The 20095-nt window shown below is 38.5% G+C and overlaps 1 protein-coding gene across 6 annotated transcripts; it reads left to right on the forward strand.

The window, feature by feature from the left end:
* Positions 1-4581: 4581 nt before the first annotated feature.
* Positions 4582-19744, forward strand: LOC124040447 (pituitary homeobox 1-like). 6 transcript variants are annotated; one of them, XM_046357666.1, is made up of 5 exons: positions 4582-4694; positions 5923-5976; positions 15207-15356; positions 16334-16536; positions 18288-19744. In XM_046357666.1, the coding sequence occupies exons 2-5, from the start codon at positions 5931-5933 to the stop codon at positions 18837-18839; spliced, it is 951 nt and encodes a 316-aa protein (XP_046213622.1). In that variant the 5' UTR covers positions 4582-4694; positions 5923-5930; the 3' UTR covers positions 18840-19744. The 6 variants fall into 6 exon arrangements, with proteins under 6 accessions (XP_046213622.1, XP_046213636.1, XP_046213642.1 ...); XM_046357658.1 differs by lacking the exon at positions 4582-4694 and adding an exon at positions 4751-5287; XM_046357671.1 differs by lacking the exon at positions 4582-4694 and adding an exon at positions 5602-5647.
* Positions 19745-20095: the final 351 nt, after the last annotated feature.

Here is a 20095-nt window from a genome sequence, read left to right on the forward strand (position 1 = left end):
AATGCTTGGAGTTTGTCAGAATTTGTGGGTTTTTGTTTGTCCACCCACCTCTTGAGGATTAACCACAAGTTCTCAATGGGATTAAGGTCTGTGGATTTTCCTGGCCATGGACCCAAAATACTGATGTTTTCTTCCCGGAGCCACTTAGTTATCACTTTTTCCTTATGGCAAGGTGTTCCATCATGCTGGAAAAGGCATTGTTCATCACCAAACTGTTCCTGGATGGTTGGGAGAAGTTGCTCTCGGTGGATGTGTTGGTACCATTCTTTATTCATGGCTGTGTTTTTAGGCAAAATTGTGAGTGAGCCCACTCCCTTGGCTGAGAAGCAACCCCACACATGAATGGTCTCGGGATGCTTTACTGATGGCATGACACAGGACTGATGGTAGCGCTCACCTTGCCTTCTCCGGGCAAGCTTTTTCCGGATGCCCCAAACAAGAGAAAGAGAAAATGACTTTACCCCAGATCTCAGCAGTCCAATCCCTGTACCTTTTGCAGAATATCCGTCTGTCCCTGATGTTTTTCCTGGAGAGAAGTGGCTTCTTTGCTGCCCTTCTTGACACCAGGCCATCCTCCAAAATCCTCCTTCACCTCACTGTGCGTGCAGATGCACTCACACCTGCCTGCTGCCATTCCTGAGCAAGCTCTGTATTGGTGGTGCCCCAATCCCGCAGCTGAATCAACTTTAGGAGACGGTCCTGGCACTTGCTGGACTTTCTTGGGTGCCCTGAAGCATTCTTCACAACAATTGAACCGCTCTCGTTGAAGTTCTTGATGATCCGATAAATGGTTGATTTAGGTGAAATCTTACTGGTAGCAATATCCTTGCCTGTGAAGACCTTTTTGTGCAAAGCAATGATGACGGCATGTGTTTCCTTGCAGGTAACCATGAATAACAGAGGAAGAACAATGTGTCATCCAGTAGTAGGACATGGTAGAACATAACAAAAAAGTATAACAGTAACTAAATCGTGTGTGCAAAATGGCATGGTTATCCACAACATTTGTTTGAACACTGAAAGGTATACGATTTACTACAGTTTTGTCTAAAATTGCCCCCAAAAAATGCATGGTGAGGCTGAATAAATAAGCCTAATTATTTTATGTGATTACAGATCCGCACATGTAGGCATATAGTCTTGAACTATAAACAATTATTTCAAGTTATTGCTATATGCCCTCACTCTAGTTTGGATTCCTTTCAAGAAAATGCACAATAGGCTTATAAAAGCTCACTAGCTCCAATTTATTCCGATTTCTGAATGAGGTACACTCTTAGAATTTGTGGTAACTAGAGGGACCCTAAAGATGCTAGTCGATAGAGATTACTAGTCAATGGTTCCTATTTGCATCTTCGGTTAGTTAAAAACTTCTTACGACAACTTCCATTAAAATTGGGGGTGTGCGGTTCAAATAAATAATCATAAAAATGATGGGTATTAAACATTTAGGTACATACAAGTGTCTTATATCAGTTAAAAGCTTACATTCTTGATAATCTAACTTTATTGTCTGATTTACAATAGACTTTACAGCAAAAGCATGCCATGTGATTGTTTGAGGACAGCGCCCCACATCAAAATATTTTTCAACCAGCACAGGTTTCATAAATTCACAAATAGCAATTAAATGTTCACTTACTTTTTGAAATCTTCCTCTGATTTGCAATCCAAAGGGTCCCAGCAACAGCATGTAGTGTTGAATTGTTAGATAAAATTATTCTTTATATCCCAAAAAGTTGTTGACGCCATCGATTTGAGTAATCCACTCATTCAACATGCAGAGAAAGGAATCCAAAAAGCTACTGCTAAACTTTGTTAAAACAAGTCAAAATATGTTTCTATATAATCCTTGGGTACCCTAAAATGTAATTAAACTATAATATGTCATAAGTAAAGAAGTATGTTCAATAGGAAAGCGATTTTAGCATGTGCGCTTCCTCTTCATCGTGCACACAGACTGATTTCCAACTCTGAGTCCCAGTACTAAAACTCATTATTCTTCCTGGTTTTGGAAGAAAAAAGCATGAAACCTTGATCAAAGACTTTTGACATCTAGTGGAAGCCATAGGAATTGCAATCTGGGAGCTGGATTTGGATATGCCCCTATACTTTCCATTGTAAGAGCATGGGCTCTCAAAAAAGAACATTCCGGTTGGTTTGTCTTTGGATTTTTCCTACCATATCTATTGTGTTATACTCTCCTACATTATTTTAAAAAAATTTCTACAGACTTCAGAGTGTCTTCTTTCCAATGGTACCGATTACATGCATATCCTGGCTTTAGAGCCGGAGCAACAGGCAGTTTACTTTGGGCACACCAGTCAGACAGGAAGTGGAGAAAAATAGACCCTAGCCTGAAGAAGTAATTAAGGGGTTCTTGGAGGAACCTTTAAAGGGATACTTCGAGATTTTGGCAATGATGCCCTTCATCTACTGTACTTCACCAGAGTCAGATGAACTTGTGGATACCATTTTTATGTATCTGTGTCTAGTATGAAGAGTTAGTTTCATGCTAACAGATACCCATAGACTTCCAGTCGTTGCACTAACGCTAGTTAGCAACTTCCTTCAAACTGCACGCGGAGACATAAAAATGGTATCCGCAAGTTCATCTGACTCTGGGGAAGTAGATAATTGCCAAAATCACAAAATATCCCTTAAATGGTTTAACGTAGCAACTAGTTCTTGGAGGAACCCTGGAGTGGAGGAGTGGCTTATATAAAAATAAAATAAAATAAAAAATTGCCACCCTTTAGAGTAGATGTCATTCCTGTTCATCTGTTCTGTAGTATTGTTATCACATGTTAAGGTTGAATGATGGCCGTTTTGTAGCTTCAATGAGGCTAACAGTGGTGGAGAGCCTACTGTCTGCAAATACCAAAGTTGGAAGAGTTACCACTTTATTACCGTATGTACCAGCAAATATAATACTATATTAGAACATGTACTATGCATAAATATTCAATCAACATTTTACTTTTCAGTATACAAACATAACATGATGAACGGGAATGACATGTATGCTAATGACTGGCCACAAATAACTATCTGAAGCCACGCCTCAATCTGATAGGCTGCCAACGCTACAATATATCATTACAAAGGTAAAAAACTGAACCCCTCCCATCACAAAAAGGTTCCGGTTTGAATCTTTAGACAGGGCTTCCTCACCCCAGCTAAGCCATGCCTCCATTCCAGGGTACACATGTAACAGGGTCTATTAACCCATGTACTCGATAGTAAAATGACTCAAACGTTTTTTTCCGATATTCTTTTGATTTCGATTATTAATCTAAACAGGAGATATTGGCAGATTAGTCCAATTGGCCTATACATACAACCAGTATAAGGATTCATTCATTAGGCCTGTGTTAATATTTATTTCAAATTCAAAACATGTTTTTCTGCTGTTTATGCCTAATGAATAAACTAGTTATTATTACCTTTCATTGGGCTACATTTAATATTTTATTTTAAATAGTTTGAAAATGTATAATAGCAAACATTTCATAAAGAACGTGAATATGTGTATATATATTGATACGGTTTTATTTAACTAGGCAAGTCAGTTAAGAACAAAATATTATTTTCAATGACGGTGTACCCCGGGCCAATTGTGCACGGGACTCACAATCACGGCCAGATGTGACGCAGCCTGGATTTGAACCAGGGATTTTAGTAACACCTCTTGCCCTGAGATGCAGTGCCTTAGACCGCTCTAGCATTAATGCTGAGCAAATGTTTATGTTCTGCTATACTGATGAGAATACAGGCTACCTAAAGCAATGTTGAGGGTAAATTCACATAGGCATACAAATACCAGTGGCTCATTCATAAAAAATAAAAATGTATTTAAAAGGGAAATAATGAGCTGCATGCGTTATGACATTTTGCATTGTGAACAAGTTGAATCAAATTAAAAACCTATTTAATGGCTGTGTAACTTATTAGTATGTATGTCGTTTACAACTGGTTTGAAAAGGAGGCTAAATGTTGTGTAATAAAATGTTGTTTAAATAGTTGCAACTGATATATTAAGCTTTAAAAGCAATATGTGCATCTGCTGCAAGCATAATTCATTTTCAGTGAGAATTGTTATTTAAAGCGCAATTCTAATGAAACTATAGCAACCTGAACCGAGCGAAATAGGAAAAAAAACAGATAGCTCTAAAACTATAAATATATTTTTTACATTATATTATCTTTCAAAAATGCATTTTAAGTGCTTGCATAAGATATATTGTTAGAATTTCGTTCAAAATGTAGAGTAGGCTAGATAGCCCATACAAAAAATAAACCCTATTTCCCCATGTCGAGGAAGGCTATTGGCTATAGACTATATCTTCTTCACCAGAAATACAAAAAAAATCAAAACGAATTCACTAAACATATTAATATTCAAAAGCATTTGTTTAGGGTTTTCTCAGCCTTCAAAGAGATCAGCTGCTTGTACACATCTCCCCACGGTAGGCTAAATGCGCATTACTGTGTCGAGTTGCTGTCGTGAGGTGCGCCGCCGTGACGTCACCGGGACAGGAGAAAGGTCTCCAGAAAAAAAACACAAAGCGACGCAGAGAAGCTATCAAAGCGCATACTTGGACACAGCATATGCCCGCACTTAAGTGGATCTATTTCACACCTGCATGGGGACAGAGTAAAGATTTATTTATTTATTTTCTGAGAATTAACTGGTGAGTAGGCTATTCGAGTTGTGCAGAAAATATATGCCTTGGTATGTATTAATTTGTATTTTTTATTTAATCTGGCAAGTCAGTTAAATCGATAGAGCCTTAGAACGCTGTGCCACTTGGTCCCCCAAAATTATAAGACAGTGACTCGGATTGCATGTTTTTATTGTGTCCAAGTGTACAAGGCCTCTCCAGTCTATGTCAAGTGGAGGATACATCGGCTTTGAGCCAGTGGAGGCTTTTGAGGGAAGGACGGCTCATACTAACAGCTGAAACGGAGCAGATGGAATGGCATCAAACACATGGAAACCATATGTTTGAAGTATTTGATACCAGTCCACTGTTACCGCTCCAGCTATTACCATGAGCCGTCCTCCCCAATTAAGGTTCCACCAACCTCCTGTGTTTTGAGTATTACGCATGGGCATGCATTGACTTTTGTAGGAGAAGATTACAAACCTTGTCAGGGAATATGGGTGGGGTGTTGGAGTATTGCGATAAAATGTTGAATTGAGTAATGTTTTTCTGAATGAGTGCATGGATGACAATAGGCTCCGAATAGAAGACGTTTGAGAATTAACAATATTACATGAGAGGTGAGTTGTCAGAAGAAATACAACCTCATATCATAAGAGGATGTAATAAAAGTACCTATTAATGAGTGCATGTACTATTATGTTACTAATCTGTGTGTGTGTGTGTGTGTGTGTGTGTGTGTGTGTGTGTGTGTGTGTGTGTGTGTGTGTGTGTGTGTGTGTGTGTGTGTGTGTGTGTGTGTGTGTGTGTGTGTGTGTGTGTGTGTGTGTGTGTGTGTGTGTGTGTGTGTGTGTGTGTGTGTGTGTGTGTGTGTGTGTGTGTGTGTGTGTGTGTGTGTGTGTATAAAAGAGGTTATGTGTTTACATGACGATAAAGATCAACTTTTGCAACGGTATCTCTGAATCTTTTAAAACTAAAAGGTCAGCATTATTCCAATTGATGAATAAGTGTAGCCAAAAAGGACTCGATTACTGAGCGTTTTTCACAAGTTGTGCTTGAATTTCTGTCGTTATATTTTCATTTCTACTAAGCAAAAGGAAACGTGCGTAAACGCTATTCAGTGGAGCCAATGCTATAGGCCAATATAATCCCTGATTAAAGTGGATTTGTCAATAGGCTATAGATTCGAAGGTTACAATGACCACCATGTATAAATAATATGATGGTGAATGTGCATTGTTATTTTGTTTTTCAGGCATCTAAATGGAATTGATTTTGTCGAAGAATGTAATCCCTTGCGGAAATACAGGTATTACTGCATGCTTGGCCGTTACTTCTTTTAGACATTTGTAACATTTTACTGGTCAAACATGATTTATTATGCATTCATAAAGCCTGGGCAAATACTATAATATATGCTACCACAACGCATTGTCAGTTAACAAGCAGCTTATAAACGAACATGGTGTTGAGAATATAATTTTTCTTGTGCTCCATTGACAGCCTATGAATGCATAATAAAGCCTTCATCATACCCATAGGCTAATATTCTCGGGTTATATGCATCTGGCATTCTTCAAGTTCATGCTTCGTTATGAGGGATTTGTTTCATGACAGACATATTTTGTCTGTATGCTACCTTACTGCGGCAAAAGGGGCTACTTCAATTGTTTGACTATGCTACATCCATTCAATTATAAAATAACTAGTTGATTGCGTAAATGTAAATTACACTGCTAATTAAATATCAGGGCAAGGGTGGCCTTGTAGATAGAATATTATAGCCCTTATGCGCAAACATTAGCGAAGATACCCGTTCAATGTATTATTGTGGTTTGAATAGCCTACAGATTTCTGGTATGTATTTGGCAAGAATATATGAAATAAATCAGGTCTAGACGATTAGTTAAAACCATTTGTTTGCATACACTTTTATTCTGCCTAATTACGCAGTATCACAGAAATAAATGTGGACGGAAATCATTGATGGATCATAGAGCTCTATAAGTTATTGTCGTGCTTTCGCATGTTTTCCCATTCCATTTAAGCAATAGACATACGCAGTGGCGACCAGTAATCTAGGGCAGCTTGTTTTGAGCCCGACATTTTTAGGGTAAATAAATAAATAAATAAAAATATATATATATATATGTATATATATATATATATATATATATATGTATATATATATATGTATATATATATATATATATATATATATATATATAGAAATATATATATATATATATATATATATATATATATATATAGAAATATATATATATATATATATATATATATATATATAGAAATATATATATATATATATATATATATATATATATATATATATATATATATATATATATATATATATATATAGAAATATATATATAGAAATACGCATATATATATATATATATAATTTGTTTTTACCTAAGAGTGTGGGGCTATATATATATGTTTTGGCAAGTCGGTTAGGACATCTACTTTGTGCATGACACAAGTCATTTTTCCAACAATTGTTTACAGCCAGATTATTTCACTTATAATTCACTGCATCACATTTCCAGTGGGTCAGAAGTTTACATACACTAAGTTGACAGTGCCTTTAAACAGCTTGGAAAATACCAGAAACTGATGGCATGGCTTTAGAAGCTTCTGATAGGCCAATTGACATAATTTGAGTCAATTGGAGGTGTACCTGTGAATGTATTTCAAGGCCTACCTTCAAACTCAGTGCCTCTTTGCTTGACATCATGGGAAAACCAAAATAAATCAGCCAAGACCCCAGAAATAAATAGTAGACCGCCACATGTCTGGTTCAGCCTTAGGAGCAATTTCCATACACCTGAAGGTACCATGTTCATCTGTAGTATGCGAGTATAAACACCAAGGTACCACGCAGCCATCATACCAGTCAGGAAGGAGACACGTTCTGTCTCCTAGAGATGAACGTACTTTGGTACAAAAAGTGCAAATCAATCCCAGAACAGCAAAGGAACTTGTGAAGATGCCGGAAGAAACAGGTACAAAACTATCTGTATCCACAGTCAAATGAGTCCTATGTCGACATAACCTGAAAGGCTGCTCAGCAAGGCTACGGTTTGCAACTGCACATGGGGACAAAGATTGTACTTTTTGGAGAAACATCGTCTGGTCTGATGAAACAAAAATAGAACTGTTTGGCCATAATGACCATCGTTATGTTTGGAGGAAAAAGGAGAGGCTTGCAAGCCGAAGAACACCATCCCAACCGTGAAGCACTGGGTGGCAGAATCATGTTCTGGGGGTGCTTTGCTGCACGAGGGACTGGTGTACTTCACAAAATAGATGGCATCATGAGGCACGAAAATTATGTGGATATATTGAAGCAACATCTCAATGCATCAGTCAGGAAGTTAAAGCTTGGTCGCAAATGGGTCTTCCAAATGAACAATGACCCCAAGCACACTTCCAAAGTTGTGGCAAAATGGCTCAAGGACAACAAAGTTTAGGTATTGGAGGGGCCATCACAAAGCCCTGACCTAAATCCCCTAGGAAATGTATGGGCAGAACTGAAAAAGCGTATGCGAGCAATGAGGCCTACAAACCTGACTCGGTTACACCAGCTCTGTTAGGAGGAATGGGCCTATATTCACCCAACTTATTGTGGGAAGCTTGTGGAAGGCTACCCAAAATGTTTTACCCAAGTCAAACAATTTAAAGGCAAAGCTACCACATAATAATTGAGTGCATGTAACCATCTGACCCACTGGGAATGTGATAAAAGAAATAAAAGATGAAATAAATCATTGTCTCTACTATTATTATGACATATCACATTCTTAAAATAAAGTGGTGATCCTAATTGACCTAAGACAGGGAATTTTTACTAGGATTAAATGTCAGGAATTGTGAAATATTGAGTTTAAATATGTTTGGCTAAGGTGTATGTAAATGTTCTCTAGTTGTGCCATGATTGTCTCAGTGTTCTGTCACTCATGGGGACACTACGTCACAGCCATGTCTAAGGGTAGAGCTAGAAAATGTGAGGCCCTTGGGTGCTGCCATAGAGTTACATTAGAAGTGCCGATCCAAGAAGGCTCAAGGCCACAGATAAAATGACGCCAAATCACGTTATATCTATAGTAGCTTTGATTAGACTGACATCATACTTTCAAGTCGACATTCTACTGGCAAATCCTTTTGAATCGTTGTCATATGAATATAAATAATGAAGAGAAATTATAGATAAAACATAGCGCTCATCGGCCATTGGACATAAACATTACACAACAAGTTGAAAATCGCAAATTCGACAATGAGTGTTTTGGAAGTAATTAGTTGCTAACTGCATGCATTGCAAAGCAATCACTAGCCTGCTATTCAGAGGAGTGCCTGTGTGGTCCCAAATCTGCGATTAAGGGTCTCTTTTCCAAGCTTAAAATTATAATCATTCAACATTGGCCATGCTGTCAATGAAGCATGATTTGTGCCACACTCAAAACAACTGTTAACTTGGAACTGGGAAATCTGATTTCAGTGACTTCAGGACAACTAGGAGCTTGAAAGAAAAACTAGCTCTGACTGGGAAAATAGGTTTTGAACGGTCATCCAACTTGGCATTGTAAATCTGGAACTCTGGCCTCTATTTTAAAGCTATAACCTGAAGATCACTGATGTCCTCATGATTCGACCTTGTTTAATTCCGCATTCCCAGTTGTCTTGAAAGCACCATAAATCCAGAGAATGCCAGACTTTGATGACAAAGTTTGATGACAGAATTTGCCCATTAAGGACTGCCGCACCACCTTCATGTGACCACAGCACAAGAAGCTGGGTCCAAAAATGTATTGTATGCTACTGCATAAATTATGTAATAGGCCAGAGAGATATGTATACTGTAGCTAAGAAAGTAATACTAAGTGTATGTTGTGTAGTAAGATGTTAGTAACCCATGTGCCTAATTTTGTGTATTTTCCCCTCTTAATTTCGCCTACCGTTCTGACTTGGTGGTGCACATGTAGCCTATAACCTGTGTTAGAGAAATGTAATCATCAAATAGTGTAAGAGCTTTCATTGTCTGTTTATATGTCCCCTTTATTTATCCTATGGTTCTACTTGGTGTAGAGGGAGAACACTGTAAGAACGGCCCGGCCCATGTTCTGAATTATGTGGTTGTACATTTCAAAAGGGCTGAACAAATAGTTATATTGACTACATCTGTCCTAGCTCGCTCATTAATGTCTTAATCGAAATGACACATTTCCTCGTATCCACTTTTGTCCCCTTATAGTTTGCACATCTCAATTGTCAGTAGAAACCACATGTGTTTTAAGCAAGTCAGCCATATCAGGTAGTTTTTTTAAGGCAGTAAATGAGGCTGGATTAACTGTTTCGCTAAGTAGGCCCTAACAGTTTGTGGGCACCGTTTGTCACCGTCATATTGCAATTAATGTATTGTTTAGTGTTTTGTTGTGGCTTTGCTGGCATGCATCCCACTTTCTTTCTTTTTTTGCCCCACCAAGATTTACATGCTAAAATCGCCACTCAGCATACGTAAAATATTGACGAGGACGTAACATAACGTTTTACTTGCATGGCCTATAGGCTATTGAAGAGAACACGAGGCAAGAGTGATATAACGTCAATGAATCTAAAGCAGACTGAATCAATACAGGTACAAAGTAATACCCATTCATTCGTGAGTGGGATGATGGAGCCATTTCGAATGAAACATTTGTTCAAATGTCAGGGTGGTTATCGGGAATGGGTCACACAGCCAAGTATCCACTCAAGATTTTGGAGATGTGATGATCGCTAAGTCAATAATGTCATTAAATCCATAGCCTTTACCAGTTACGCACGGTGTCCGATTATATTCGAGCCCCAGTGTTGTCGTAGCCCCTTCAGTGTTTTTTTGTGTGACTATGACATAAAGGACACGATAAAAAAAAACACTTTTTGGTTTGGCTTGTGATTAATGACGATCGTTGCGTTTATTTTCAGTCCTCCGAAAAAAATATTACTGTTTATCTTGCTACTGCCCTTTAACCTGTCTTGGTGGATGAAAATGGTTTTTGTAAACCATCCCTCCCGCAAGTGGCAAGTGCCATACAATTTAAAATGCATTATCAGACGAGCCAACAATACGCGCATGAAGGCCAATAAGAACGTGCAGCACCAATGTATATGCAAGAATATCAACAGATTAGGTATATGATATAGATTGTCAATAAAATAACACTAACAGTCCTGCCTCTAACGTAGACTAGGAGCCAAAGCCCAAAAGGATGCCGACTACATCTCTGTTGGTAATTATTTATGATGAGCATCTCCAACACACAGAGGCAAACATTAATTTGATTGTGCATAACCTTTTACCTTGTCAGCTCGGGGATTCGACTTGCATCCTTTCGGTTACGAGTCCAACGCTGTAGCCACTAGGCTACCTACCCTCTCTTCCAATCACGTCACCGCGAGCCCCCTTACTGAGACGTTTGAGGCGCCCTGGAACATGTTAGATTTAACTTCAACTCACATTTGACTTATTTTTAACGGCTGGAGATTGGTTTCTGAATAGTTTAGACCTCTTAATTCGCTGAGATGTTTGTGTTACATGGATGTTCCTCTTGATTTTAGGTTGCTGGCTCAGTTCTTCCCTATACCAGGGTTGAATACTTACCATTAACATTTCAATCAATTTGACAGTTGAAAGGCAATAGCTACATTCATTGAAAAATGTTTTGTTTCCAGAATATGTGAAATTTAACTTCAATTGACCCCAATTCACAGCCTTGAGAGTGGACGCACCAATAAGGCCTTATACTTGGTTGATGTGTATGATTCCGTTTTTTTATTGATAAGGTATGAGCGTAGACCTACTTCCGGATGAAAGCATGGCGTGCATTCAATGCTCAAGAAAACTCGTTATCCAAAGAGGTTCAATAGCCTACAGCAAAAACAATATTGCATTAAGCATGGCGAGGAACCTGAACAAATGAATGAAAAAGTAAGTGATTGTTGAAAGGTTGCACAATTGCCTTTTGAAAGACCCTTAAGGGATTCTTTCCAGTTCGATAGGGTCTCTTGACATAAGTAAATGTCATGAACTGAATCGGAACGTCAAAGGTTCAGGCTGCTGCCCAGTCACTATGGAAGGGGAACGGAAGAGTCATGGCTAGAAGGTATCCAGTTTTTGCCAAATTAACGTCAGATTTGAATTTTAGTAGCTGGTTATGAGAACTTACTTAGCAGGTTAGGATAATTAACGTAGCAGGTTAGGGATAATTAACGTAGCAGGTTAGGATAATTAACGTAGCAGGTTAGGATAATTAACGTAGAAGGTTAGGATAATTAACGTAGAAGGTTAGGATAATTGGGTTAAGATTATGAAAGGGGTTTGGGTTTGGGTTAAGGTTTGCTAAAATGCAACATAAAATGCTAAAATAATAATTGTTGACGTTAATTTGACAAAAGCTGGAAATCTTCTAGCCATGACCCTATGGGTGGGGGAAGCTCTAGTCTAGAAGGCACATTCCACTTTTTTATTTTATTTTACCTTTATTTTACTAGGCAAGTCAGTTAAGAACAAATTCTTATTTTCAATGACAGCCTAGGAACAGTGGGTTAACTGCCTGTTCAGGGGCAGAACGACAGATTTTTTTTAACCTTGTCAGCTCGGGGATTTGAACTTGCAACCTTTCGGATAATACTGATTTGTTTTGTCATGTTAACGCCAATTTCCCCAATGAGGACAGTTTGTGTTACTACATTACACGCGATCGCAATTTCACCACATACATTTGAGTGGAATTTCACTTCCTTTTTTCTTCAGATTGGTGATGTTAATATACAAGTTTACAGTCATCACGAGTACATTACATCGATTGCTTTAAGCAGATAATAATTTAATAATAATAATAATTTTAATGAACTATATTTGGTTTGGGCCCGTTGACTGTGTTAAACATGACTCTCCATTGCAGGATTTTGAACGCCGTTATAATGTTTAAACTAAATTGCACAGAACATTCGGGGAGCTCTTTTTATAACAGTCGATGGCAGCACACCAATAGGCCTATACTGGTTTGAGAGTCAAACTATCACTTAAATAACAGCCAAACCTTGTCAGGGGTCGTGATTCGATTAAGTTCGATGAAGTTACAGCAACTGTTTTGTTTCTGTCCCGTTTCGGCAGCCTCCTCGAATCTCCATCTGACATGTCTTCAACAAATTCTCTCCTAACCAGTCATGTAAAAGGTATTCTCAGATTCCATGTGGCATTTGAATAGTGTTAGTTTAACAGCGCATACACCCCAAACGTTGCCCCCTGTTCCATTTATTTCAAGATGATATCGATGGAAGTGACTAACAAAAATAAACCTGTACACACTGCGTTGGTGACCCATTTGAATCTAAATGCAACAATTCAAAAAGTAGCTAGGTATCTTTCCACGTTGTCCTCTAACCTCAAATGTTAACATTATTCCTCTATTCCGTGTGGTTTTTGAGCTGTGTTCGTTTGTTTTAACAGGACGTGTAACCCCCCTCGCGCTATTGATTTCAAGGTGATAATCAATGTATGAGTCATTGACAAAACAGTGTTGCGTTCTTATGTTCTTCTTATGTTGAGGAAACCCGTTACAAAATGAACTGTCTTCTGCAGGTTGTCCAAGAACCAGTAATGTAAAAATACTGTATCTCCAGTCTCCATGTGGTTTTTGAGTTTTGGAATTTCAACAGCACATTGACCGACCAAACCTGATTGTGAAAGCAACAGGGTTTTTGGTGCGTGTGCAGTTTATACGGTGCTCATATTTTTTTTTTTAAAGTTATCTGACACGTGATAACAGTGTTTTGAAATTGGACTATTTATCAAAATGTATCGTCAACAGGAAGCAGCGACAGCCTCATCCTCATTTTCAACCAACATTTCATGAATATGCCTATACATTTAGATTTCAACATTAATTTCCAATGGAATTGTATTTAATCAGGTAAAAACTGCAGAATAATTCCAGAAACGTGCTGTGATTTATTTATTTTGATGCCTACAATAATCTAAAACGGGAAGCACTTGCGCTTGCAGCAATACTTGGAGATCGTGCGCAATAGAAGCTGCCTAAAACAAAATACCTGGCCAATGTAATTGTAATACTGCATGTTATTGAGACCATAAAATCATCCAAAACCAAATAATAGTTGCAGATATGTTTATGCAAATCCAGGATTTTGACACTGTGCGCGCCTTCTTCGTTGTCATTCACATGGTTATCAACTTAAAACGAGTTTGCATTGTGTTTGAATATTGTTTTTATTGTTTACGTTTTATTTATTTTAATTTTATTTATTTATTTAACCTTTATTTAACCAGGTAGGCAAGTGTTTGATAATAAGTGATTGATAATGGTGTTGATTTCCTAGCATTTTACATTTATTTTAACGCTTTAATGAGTGACAGACATTTCACTTAAATTATGGGAAAATATGCTACTGTCAATAGGTCTAGAATATAATATAGAGCCTTTCTCCTTTAAAACAAAACTTTTTCAAGATTGGATTCAAGTGGCTCTATGTGATGTGACTTTTTATCTCAGTCTCAGTCCATCTTTGACCAACCAGCAGGCGCCACTTATTTCACACACACACACACACACACACACACACACACACACACACACACACACACACACACACACACACACACACACACACACACACACACACACACACACACACACACACACACACACACACACACACACACACACACACACACACACACACACACACACACACACACACACACACACACACACACACACACACACGCCACTTCATTCTTTTGACACAAGGTCTGCCTCACCTTTTTTTAGGTGAATGTTTAGAAGGCCTGAAAATATACCTCATCAAATCGTCCCCACACATGAACTGATAGACTAGGGCTACGGGAGATTTTGTGGCAGTGTCATTGTTTCATGTATATAGGCTACTAAATTATAAATTAGGTAGCCTACTTTCCATATATGTTTGGCCTTGAAAATAACAAGGCAGGCCTATATACAAATGTTTATTGAGCTCAGTTCATATACGATATATAAATTACGTGTGCGTGTGTAGGCTCTAAGTCAACTAATGGCACTCAGCTGCAGGGCCGTTCCATTGCGCTGGAGCATATTTCAACATGCCAAAATAAAGGGCCCATTTTCTTCCTAAATTTCTAAGGCAACGCAACTTGCGCTGGCCTCATGCGCTCCGCTGGGATACCCCCCCCCCCCCATCCCCGCCCCAATACCCCCACCCCCCGCCCCCTTAACCCCTCCACACCGGTCATATCCCCACCAGCGGAATCTGAAAGCATTAGGCTGTCCCTGCTGCTAGGAAAAGTGTCTGTTTATCTGGAGAACAAATTCATGAAAATCTGTTTTTATTTTATTCTTGCAATGGCAAGTGTTTGGCTACAGATGGAAACCTAAATACTCTTGTTGAAGTTTGAGAAAGCTCGTATATACAGGATTTAATACATATATTTAATACGGCATCATTATTTTCAAGGTGGAATGAATTTGGACAGAATCGCAGAGACCGTGAGACCCCCACCGACGCGCGACATGGCCTCTACGTTTCACTTGCCGAGAACTGCAAACAACACTCGAGAAACGTTGGAGAACTCAAGTAGCGAGTCATCAGATACTGAAATAACAGGTACATTAACGGTGTAATGACATTGCATTACATACTCTCATAATTGCTAGGTAAGCTATACAACAGACATGTTTTGTGTGTGTTAAACATTAAAGGCTAAAAAGCTACGTATGTGTGTAATGTATTCGATATTATGAGAAACTCATACGTAGCTTACAACTTTGTTCATAGCAATTGAGCACTAACAAATACATTCGAAACACAAAGCACCTTCTGTGAATGAAATAAATAACTTCAAATTGTCGTGTTTTAGTAGGCCTACTTTGATAACAATAGCCTTACAGTTTGATCAAATCGAATATTTTCTGCATATTTAAACAACTGACATGCAGGAGATAGAATAATTGTTTGAAGTTATATTTTGTGCTCCTGCGGAATGTTAGCTCTTTTACATTCCACTCCTTCTCATCAGTTGTACGATATCAATATATAAACCTAATACTAAAGAGATAATAAAACGTAAACTTACGAAGAATAGGGCTAGCCAATGTATTCAGCAGCTACAACATGGCTGGTTTGTTTTAAACTGATCTTTCATTTAAAAAAAATATATTGCCCTTCTTTACGTTTAGGTATGAAATGAAGGCGTTCTTGTAAAGACACGCATGGACAAGATAATGGACTCTAGATAAGACTGGACAAACCTTGCAACAAAAGCAACGTTCTAAATTTACGCCGATGAATTCCTCACAGAGCGTCTAAAATAACCCATTTTGAACCCGGAGCAAATCTGTTCATGTTTTGACGACCGTGATAGCCTACTGGTTGGTGGTCTTTGTAGGCCTTACAGACTTTTGAAAGTTGACATTTACTTTAGTGATTTACGGACACTTCAAACAAGGTTAGGATCACCCTGCCAGGTATATTATGCTTTTCTGCTGCAGAACTAAAATCAAAGTAGTGTACAAATCAAAGAAGTCTGACTCAGGTTAAGCTACAGTACAATAAACAGAATGTATATGTTTGTTTTTCCACAGAAAAGGAGAGGAGTGTAGAACACAGAAGTGACGATGGAAACGCCGATGACCCAAAAAAGAAGAAAGCGAGGCGGCAGAGGACTCATTTCACCAGCCAGCAGCTGCAGGAGCTCGAGGCCACCTTTCAGCGGAACCGCTACCCCGACATGAGCACGAGAGAGGAAATAGCTGTGTGGACCAACCTCACCGAGGCCAGAGTCAGGGTAAGTGAGTCGAGATGCGTTTTGGCCCGTGCTTAATAAAACGTGTGTATATTCAAAGGGAAACCGTAAAGACGTGAATGAATGACAGTAAAACTCTTTCCATTTAAACTTGTTCTGGGTGTAATGCTTGACTTTAAGCCAACACCGGAATACCACTTGGATGAAATCGTTGCAATAATTAACGACGATCACAAACTTTATGAGGTAGATCTTACGCTATAATTTCCCTCCATTACACAGCTGTATCTATCGATTTTTGATGACATTGTATTAACTATGTTTTTATATATACTTACAGTATCTGCGCCAATTAATTTAGAATATTTAGTTCGGCAACAGTTAATTTTACATAGACCTTATGATTGCTATAATGGGTATTGTTCACTACACATCCACTGTAACGTGTTCCTCTAGAAACACTTTACAGCAAAAATGTTTAGTGTAGTGCAATGAGTAATATCATATTACCATGCATACACATGTTCTTGCGAGTAATTGCACATTAGGCCTATGGAAAACCCTTTTTGAAAAATTCAACCGAAACCACCAAAACAAATCGGGTATTTTAATTACAATATAGGCAAGAAACAACGTAAGTTTGAGTTTTTTTGTGTCCTGGGCCTACAATGTCCCATGTGTAAAGTTACGTTTAAGCCTACATATCAAAACAACTATGCACTGGTCAGTTGGCAAGAAGTCGACAATAAGGCCGATAAGAGCCTAATATAATTTTAATTTATATTTTTTGATGGCTAATATATTATGATTATCCATACATCTATAGAATACTTCCAACATTTCGAAGAGGATCACACACTCTTAAAATAGACGCCCAAGCAGGAGGACATCATAACATTTACCTTATATTATGCAACAGAAGTGAATTACACACACTCTTAAAATAGACGCCCAAGCAGGAGGACATCATAACATTTACCTTATATTATGCAACAGAAGTGAATTACACACACTCTTAAAATAGACGCCCAAGCAGGAGGACATCATAACATTTACCTTATATTATGCAACAGAAGTGAATTACACACACTCTTAAAATAGACGCCCAAGCAGGAGGACATCATAACATTTACCTTATATTATGCAACAGAAGTGAATTACACACACTCTTAAAATAGACGCCCAAGAGGAATACCTTTTTATCTGGAACATTTTGTTCAGCGGTCTTGCAAGGGGCCGTGCAAACACTTCACGGTTATTGATAAGACAACTATTGATAATCATTTTGATGAATTTGATGGTCCATAGTGCCTATGCAGACGTGAGAGCGGCGAGATATAGGCCACAGCTAAAACTCAATGATGAGGAGGCTTTTCTAGCTAAATATAACCCACCACTGTGCAGCTCTAAGCTTATGGTGTCACATCGTTCACGTCTTTGTGGACAATTGATCTTTAGCCCACAACCGTGTGCCCCGGAAGAATATACATAGCCCCACTTCCAATTATATACCCTAAGACTCCCGATTTGTTTCCATTATAAAGTACAAACAAAGTGTTATTTTAATAAAAACATTAGAGAGACAATTTTGTGAAGTTGTGACAAAAATATATTCTAGGTTTTTAAATAATTCATAGCCTAGGCTATATGTTCTCTCGTTGACTGTTATGGATTGTATTATAAATGTTACAAGTAATAACATAATAACACAACTACTGTTCTTATTATTACATTATATTACTGTTATAGATCGCATGTTGAATACATGTATTCTTTTTGTCTCTGATCTTAAGGTGTGGTTCAAAAATCGCAGGGCCAAATGGAGGAAGCGTGAACGCAACCAGCAAATGGACCTGTGCAAGAACAGCTACCTGCCCCAGTTCAGTGGCCTCATGCAGCCCTATGACGACATGTATCCCACCTACACCTACAACAACTGGACGAACAAAGGACTGACCCCGGCTAATCTGTCCACAAAGAACTTCACTTTTTTCAACTCAATGAGCCCACTCACATCCCAGTCAATGTTCTCAGCTCCTAACTCCATCTCCTCTATGACTATGGCCGGAAGTATGGGGGGCCACTCGGCTGTACCGGGGATGCCAACTGCCGGCCTGAACAACATCAGCAATTTTAACAGCATCGGCACCGCTACAATCAACTCAGCCATGTCCTCGTCGTCCTGTCCGTATGGGCCTCCCGGTTCCCCTTACAGCGTATACAGAGACACATGTAACTCTAGCCTGGCGACCCTGAGACTGAAATCGAAACAGCACCCAACCTTTGGATACAGCGGGTTACAAAGTCCCGGGTCTAGCCTTAACGCCTGCCAATACAACAGCTGACGTATCAGCCGTGATGAAAATAATTTGCGGACAGCTCTAAACCTAGTAGCCTAGCCTACTTGCGAATGGAGCGAAAGACAACTAAACTGGATGAGTTGCAATCATTTATTTTTCAAATGAATTATGCGGGTTGTAGCCTATGTGTTTACCAATGAACTTGTAGGCTACAACAATTTAAATGTCCATGTTTTTTTGGATTTAAAAGTGATGATGAAGATGTGCTACATTGCAACGTTGTACATTAGCCTACATAAGAAACAGACAAAGGATCTCCTATGCATGTTCGCTTACTTGCTTTGAGGGCTCAAACCCATTAGAACTGACTTGTATTGGTCTAAGCCAGCGTTTCCCAAACTCGGTCCTGGGGACCCCAAGGAGTGCACGTTTTTTTTTTTGCCCTAGCACTACACAGCTGATTCAAATATTCAACCAAAACCCCCCTTGGGGTCCTGAGTACCGAGTTTGGTAAACGCTGGCCTAGGCCCTGTACTCTTGGTCTTGGATTAGAAACAGTTTGGTAAACTTGGATTAGAAACCAAGAAGTGCAACACATATAACTAGACATATCCGGACTCTGTAGAAGAACAATTGTATTGTACATAGCTCAGACTTTTATGTTGCTCATGTGTTTTACCGTTTATGCAGGGGGTGCCACTGGCCCACCCAATTGTGTCCTGTTTCCGTAGCATGACGTTACCTTTAAATGCTCTGTCTGGAGTATTTTCGTTTTATTTGTTTGCTAAAAAATAGAATTTCAGCATTTTTAATTTGGGTGAAAAGTGTTTTGTACGAGTTGATAGTAATGTAAGATAAAGCAAAATCCATTATACTGTATTCAAAAGGTGATTGAAAAGTAACTTCATGTGTTTGTGGTAATATGTTTGAATAAACTACAGCAGAAAGAAGTGCATTTCAGATATTAAACGAGGGAAAAGGTATACATGACGAAACATAATATGTTCCACGTTTATGGAATAAAAGATAGGAGTGCAAAGTAAACAGCCTGTAATTAATTATTTCAGGGATGACAACTCAAACCAATTTTCACCTGCACACATTTAAACCCCCCTAGAGCACCGCTCCCCAAACCTGACCATGTAAAAACATGTTTAAAAAAAATATAATTACAAATGATAGGGCTATGAAACTTTTTTAATTAGGGCTATGAAAGTCTTTTACAAATCAGTCTGACAGGACCTTTGACAGTATTTCAATCTGAAGTATGGTGGTTTGAAGTGTCTGACATCAGAATCAGA

The sequence above is a fragment of the Oncorhynchus gorbuscha genome, linkage group LG01 (assembly GCF_021184085.1).
Source record: "Oncorhynchus gorbuscha isolate QuinsamMale2020 ecotype Even-year linkage group LG01, OgorEven_v1.0, whole genome shotgun sequence".
In the NCBI taxonomy this organism is placed as follows: Eukaryota; Metazoa; Chordata; class Actinopteri; order Salmoniformes; family Salmonidae; genus Oncorhynchus; species Oncorhynchus gorbuscha.